Genomic DNA, 7,074 nt, shown 5'->3' with positions numbered 1-7,074 from the left:
GCTATAAACAGCTACTTATAGTTAGTTATACAGTGAATAACCATTCAGGGAGGGCACTGCTACAAATTCCTACTTGATGAACTTCAGTTGAGCGAAACCACACAATGAAACTCCAAAGCCTCGGATCATTAGCCTTTCTGTCTTAACCCTTGTGCGTGCGAGGACTGAGGCAAATGATACAAGTGATACGGGTGTGGGGTCGGTTGGACCCCATTTGTAAACACAAGGGTTAAAATGAGTTCTGAATAATCCACAACAAAATTCACCAACAGAATCCAGAGAAGAAATGCAAAAGTCTGTCTCAAAAAAACATGCTCAAGGTCAAAGGGACATGAATTCAGAATGCTAATTACTTAAATAGAACACATGACGCGAAGGTTGAAGCAGAAAAATGGTACAAATAGAGATACTTAAAGAAATTTGGTGAGAAAGCTTCTGGCACGTTTTAAAATATGGCGTTTTAAATTTGGTGTCATTTCTATTTATGGCATTAAAGCTGAAAGCAAAATAAGACAGTGTAGCTTTTTATGATTTTGAATGTTAACCAGTGGTTTGCATTTTGGATTATCTGCTAACTCATTCAAAGATTAAAGCCCAGCACGATTCATACCTCTGGCAGATTTATATTTAAATTAACTTGTGTTTTTATCTGACTGGAAACAACAATAATGTTTCTGAATGGCTCATCTGGAGTTCAGTTCAGATAAAGGATGTAATGAGGGAACTAAAGATTAGGCTGATGTTGACTGCTGTGATGGCAATAAAGACTTTTGTATTGAATATTTTTCCTAATATTCCATTCATTTTAAAATTCAAATTAAGAAAATTGCTACATTTATTTATTTCCAAATTGATTCTCCTTTTGCAGTATTTTGTTATTTTTGTGTGATGCCTGTCTAATTTCCTATTAAAACAAATTTCATGGCTAGATGAAAATTATTAATTTGATATTTCTATAACTTGATATGGCTGCCTTCTTTCAGAGTTAAAATTTCAATGTTCCCAAATCATCACTAGCATGACCAGGTCACAGTCGTGACCTCGCCCATAAGATAAGGCAACGCAATGTTTGTAGATGTAGATGTATGTGCAGTGCATTTCTTGAGTTGAATTGAATCTGTTTAACATTGTAAAGTTATTTGATAAAAATTCTTATCACAACAAATTCAAATAAGTACAGATGGTTGATCCCTGAAATATGTTTTTTGTCTCTGGGTTTTAAAACTATTATGTTGAACTTTTACTTTAGTCTGTTTTGACCTTCCAAATGTATTTAATTTGTCAGAGAAACACTAAAAACCACCACGATGTAAGTCAAGCCAAGAGACTTCTTGAAACTGAATCTCTCTGGCCTAGTTGCTATAAAAAGCTGCTTGTTTATGTGGAGTAGCAATCTAATGCTGAAGAGGTGGAAGACAGATCTGCGTGTGAAAAGAGTTGGCCTTGAGATGAACATTTTATATTCATCAAGAGATTCAGCAAAGTTATAGATCCACCTTTGACATGGAGTTTACAAGACGTTACCTTCCGATGGAGTGGGAAGAGCGATGGAGGAAAGAAAAGGAGAGGAGGAAAAGAGTGATTGAAGAAGGTGGAGAAGGGTTAGAACAAGACAACCGTGAGTTGAGGCGAATTGTTGCTTACAATGATTCCAGGATGGGCCTAGCCAGTCAAGGAGATAAAACTAAAGCGTCTGAGGTGAGAAAGACTCAAACTAGTAAGGACGATGCCGGTGGACATATCAGTGATGAGGCTTTTGAGGATATGGACCATCATGTCTACACATTCTCAAGCAAAACCTTTCCTAAAGAGATATTTATGACTCTTAAAGAACTGCAGGTTTCCTCTATTCTTACAGACCTGACTCTGACTGCTGGGGACGGCAGCAGCTTTAGTGTACATTCCCTTATTCTGGCTGCTGTCAGTGCCTTCATTCTAGACAAACTTAAGGAAAAAAACATGGGACATTCATACAATACTCAAGGGAAAGTCACAACGTGGTCGGTACACATGGGTAATGAAGTTGACAAAATTGGGCTTCAGGCAGTTATTGAATTTGCTTACAGTGGAGATGTATCAATTTTAAACAGACACACACTAACTCAGATCAAAACTGCAGCTAAAGTAGTGGAGGTCCCACGACTGCTGGATCTCTGCAACAACATAAACGTGACAAAGGAAGATCAATGTCCAAAAACAGAGCAGGGTAAAATCTCTACAGAAGTACATCTGAAGAATACTCTACGATCCATTGAAAGGTTGTTGGAAGACAAAGTTGGGTGTGATGTAATTTTGGAACTGGATGGCATTTCTTTCCATGGTAAGTCAGTAGGATCTTAGCTTATTGTACTGACTACTTTATGATAGCAGCCAAAGTTGACCTTTACTTCTGTCTGACTCAGTTCATAGAATTATCCTGGCTGCAAGCAGCGACTACTTCCGTGGGATGTTCACATGTGGAATGAGGGAATCTCACCAGGCCTGTATCGCTCTTCCTTTTGTACCGGCTTGTGAATTGAAGGCACTAATCGGTTGGTCCTACAGCGGGACTCTTCATCTCAGCTGGGACTGTGTTTTTGAGATAACCTGCACTGCCCTGCAACTTCAGTTTCAACCTGCTTCCTTGCTTTGCCTCAAATTCATGCGAGAAGAAATGCAGATAAACTCGTGTCTAGACGTGGAATCATTCGCTGAAGCATACGGCTTGTCAGAACTCCTCGAGGAAGCCAAAGACTTTATACTGAGGAACTTCAGGGAAGTGTCAGAAACTGCAAAGTTTCAAGACCTTCCAGCACAGAAGCTCCTGGACTTGCTTCGCTGCGACGGTCTGTGCGTGCCTTCAGAGTTGACTGTATTTCGTGCTGTAATCTCCTGGATTCAGGCGGATCCCGAAGAGAGGTTGGCCCATGCTGCTGTACTGATGAGTGGAGTTCGTTTCCCACTCATGACTTTTCGTGAGTTCAGGGAGGTCAGAGCAGTTAATCTACGCATGGAGTGCTTTGCAGACAAAGAAGTGGAACTCTATGGATCCGCTCTCAAAGAATTTGGGTTCAGTCTCCCAAAGTCTGATGAATATTGCCGGATCAGGCGACCTAAAGATGTTCTTTGTGTGGTCGGGGGAGACCAGCTAGATCCAGATGTGGGTAAACGTATACCCAGCCAGGATATCTGGTTTGCCAACTCTTTGCGCAATGGCACAGGATTGGTGAAAGAGATAGAGTGGAGGAGACTAGGTGAGATTCCAGACAAGTCAAAGTTCAGACATGGTGTGGCTGTAATGAATGGGAGGTTGTTTGTAGCTGGTGGGTGTTACTTTTATGCCAAGAATAACATAATGACATCAGCCTACAGGTAAGGAAACAAACCACAGCATTTATTTATATTTCAGACTTAAGTTCTCATCATCCATATCCTTTCTTTTACTCTACATATTATAGCTACGACCCCGTGACAAACACTTGGAAAAGGTTGGCTGACATGCAGGAGCCAAGAAGTAACTTCTCATTGGTGGTGCATGAGGAGCGCCTTTATGCCATTGGTGGAGACAAAGAGATTGACGCCAACACAGACAGCGTTGAGATGTATAAACCAGATAGCAACTCATGGAGGTAATATATTTGTCATTTGCAATTGAATTCCTGAACACAATTTTAAATGTTTAAAACAGGATAAATGGAAATTGGATCAAAGTCTAGCTAAAGAAGATGTTATATCTGACAAATAAAGATGTGCAATGCTGCTTTAATAAGGACACATTATATACTGTATGGTACTTAGGAACGATTACTATATCTTTAAACATAAGACACTGTGTGTGGACGTGACACCATCATAAACACCTGTCATGAACATGAATAAGCCTTCATGAATATTTATGACTGTTGTCATAAAGCGTCATTCGGTAAATTATGACACTTTTAATACAAAGTTGACATTATTCAAAATGTCTTTGTTATGACAACTTGACATTAACCAAGAAATCATTACTGTTTAAACTTTACCTTTAAACTTTACCTAATTTTTAAAGTGCAATCAGTAATACTTTTATAACAAATTTATATCAGTAATGATTTCTTGATTAATGTCAAATTGTCATAACAAAGACATTTTGAATAATGTCAACTTTGTATTAAGTGTCATAATTTACCGAATGAAGCTTTATGACAACAGTCATAAATATTCATGTTCATATTTATGTTCATTAGATGTGTAATGAACATAAACTTTATAAACTCATAAAGTGTATATTCCGATTTTATTAATTGTAAATTAGATGTTGACCTAGAAACAAATCATTTTTAAAAAATGTCTATCTTCTAAAATAGAAACATATTTTTAGAAAGCCATAACAGGGATTAGAAGAATGACTGCTGTACTTTGGGATTATTTGGGTGATTGAAATTACATTTGCACAGAATAATGAATATTGAAATAATGAATATTGAAATGTGATTAATCACAGTTTAATATACACATATTTTTATGTGGAAGATAACATCTAGTTATTTGGGGTAAATTTGCCTATTTATGGATTTTTTTTTTTTTCATGGAGCATCTTAAATATTTTAAGGAAATTGTGACCTGGAAAGCTGAAATACCTTGGAGCAAAGCTGCCTGACTTGCTCTTGGCTGGCACTGGCAAAGTAATCAAGCCAGGAATCATTTTCCTTAGCGATATGTCTAGTTATATAGTTTTCATGAGAGAAAGACGAATGCTAGCAAAAGTCTATCAGTTTGACTGAAAGTAGTTTTTTTTACATGATTTTAGATGTTTATATCATCATTAACTAATGTTTTCTTTTTCCTAGCTTGGTCCACCCTCTGGACCAGGCTCTCAGTGGATATGGAGTCTCTGCCCTAAATGGAGGCATTTTCATCTCTGGAGGTTTTAACTGTAAATATGTGTGCCTGGTCTCCATGGTCCTGTACCACCCGGAGAGAGGAAGTGTCTACCTGGCGGACATGTCCTTCGACCGAGCCCAGCACTGTATGGAAGCGTTGAGAGGACGCCTTTACGTTGCCGGTGGGGTGTGTAACCTGAGGAAGTTCTACACCAACCAGCTAGCCTGTGAGGTGTATGACCCAGTGACAGACTCTTGGGCTGATTTTTCCTCGCTGCCAGTGCCCCATGTTGGTTCTGCCTCGGCTGTCCTGGAGGAGAAGCTCTACGTTCTGGGAGGATACTGCCAGGACGATTACAGCGAGTCGGGACTGGTCCATCGGTTTGACCCCGGCCTCCAGCGGTGGGAGACCATGGGCAAGCTGCCAGGGGCTGTTACTGACATTAAGGCCTGTCTTCTCCACTTGCCCCAGCAATTCAGACACTAACCAGATGGTCATAGCCATAAACCATTACAGAAAATCCAAACTGTCATTTGGACTTGCAAAGTATTCACGCTTTAATAAACAGAACAACACAAAGTAGTGCATAACTGAGAAGTGGAATTGTATGTCTTCAATCTAGCTCATCTCTTTCTACGTGTCTTTTTTACTTTCTATAGCCAAACAAACTGAGAACAGGACGTCTTTCAGCATTTTCTTGCTAGTTTTCTTTTATGACAGTCTGATTTATTGAGTACAGATGTCCTGCTTACATATCATCCGTCTTGAGCTGTGGATATCTGCAGTTTCTCCAGACTTACTGTGAGACACTTCACTGCCTCCCTGCCTGGTGTGTTCACTCATATTTTCTAATGAGGCCTTTACACAACAGGAATTATACTGATATTACCATACACACTTTGCCAATGGGTGATTGCACTTGATTTTATTTAGCTGAATCAGAGTGAGGGGGGGTGAATACACTTTTCAGATTTTCTATACAGACATTTCACAGAGCAGGAAAAAAGAATTCTTAAGTTTTTTTCTGTTTCTTAACATTAATCCAGTAAACACACACTGTTTCTCAAAAACATCTGACTGAATATAAATTTTGGCTTTAGCGTAACCAAAAAAAAAAAATTGCTTCGTTTGTAATTGGACATTAATACACATGTTCTGCAACAAACATGGCTAGTTCTTATGTTTTATGATGAACAACGTGGAAATAAATGGACACGGAGGACGCAGGTTGTGGTATGAAAATGATCATTTTAATGACGTTTACAGGCGAGTACAGAAATCCAGGCAGCACAGGTGAGCAATGAGACAAGGACACGCAGACACTGGGAATACTCACAACGCATCTACGTAGACGCGATGTTGACTATGACAAGGACGCAACAACGAAATACAGACACAGCTGGGATCAATCAAGGGGTAGACAAGACGACACAAGAACTAAATTGACTAAAAAACAGACACAAAAGTTCACATCCTCACATTCTTAGTAGTACCCCAACATTGTTTTGGAGAAAAATACGACTGAGAATAGTTCAATTTTGCATCAACAGTATTTTTAGGACTTTCTCTTCCTGTCAGTTCAGCTAAGTGTCAACAGTGTGACGCCCAACCAGACCATAGTGAGACTAAAGTGCAGATGTGTGTCCATGATAAATAATGCAATGTGTTCAAACACAGGGTTCAGACTAAAAGTTCAAAATTGGCTAGCTTTATAACCAGTTATGAAATTTATATTATTGTGTTTCATGTTTTTGAATCTCAATTTATATTCAACTAATTCTTGAGCCGGTAAGAAACATTTTTATTCAGTCAGAAAACTGTAGATTGGAACAACTGTTTTAGCTGTTAAAAGCAAACGGACTGAGATTATGAGATGTTTTTAGGTCATAGTTTGGAACAAATAAAGTAAAACATAACAAGAACAGTGCCCTGTCGCTGTCTGATGAAGAATGAGGAAGACGAGGTTGGAATGAGGATGGAAAGAGCATAAAAAGGAAAATGTTCATCAGAGATACATAATAAATTCTTCCTGATTCTTTTCTGAGGATAAAAATCTAAAAATAGACTCCATCTGTGGAAAACCTCTCTTGTTTTTTTTTTTTGTTTTTTTATCATTTTCTTTTTTGCAACATGAGGGAAAACTTTGGATTAGTTTCCAAAAGTTACACATTTATTTTATTATTTTTGTGCAAAATATAAACCTCTGAAGGATCCATGAATGACATTTGTTGT

General features: G+C 38.5%; 1 protein-coding gene across 1 annotated transcript; it reads left to right on the top strand.

Moving 5' to 3' along the window:
- Positions 1-923: 923 nt before the first annotated feature.
- LOC106963858 (kelch-like protein 33) lies at positions 924-6,068 on the top strand. Its single transcript, XM_015059001.1, has 4 exons — positions 924-2,320; positions 2,403-3,351; positions 3,438-3,608; positions 4,809-6,068. Exons 1-4 carry the CDS (start codon positions 1,504-1,506, stop codon positions 5,326-5,328), a joined length of 2,457 nt encoding a protein of 818 aa, XP_014914487.1. The 5' UTR covers positions 924-1,503; the 3' UTR covers positions 5,329-6,068.
- Positions 6,069-7,074: the final 1,006 nt, after the last annotated feature.

Source organism: Poecilia latipinna, unplaced genomic scaffold, assembly GCF_001443285.1.
Source record: "Poecilia latipinna isolate Pla-1442-1.1 unplaced genomic scaffold, P_latipinna-1.0 Scaffold1590, whole genome shotgun sequence".
Taxonomy (NCBI): Eukaryota; Metazoa; Chordata; class Actinopteri; order Cyprinodontiformes; family Poeciliidae; genus Poecilia; species Poecilia latipinna.
The sequence above is the reverse complement of the archived record's forward strand: the minus strand, read 5'-3'. Positions and strand labels throughout refer to the sequence as shown.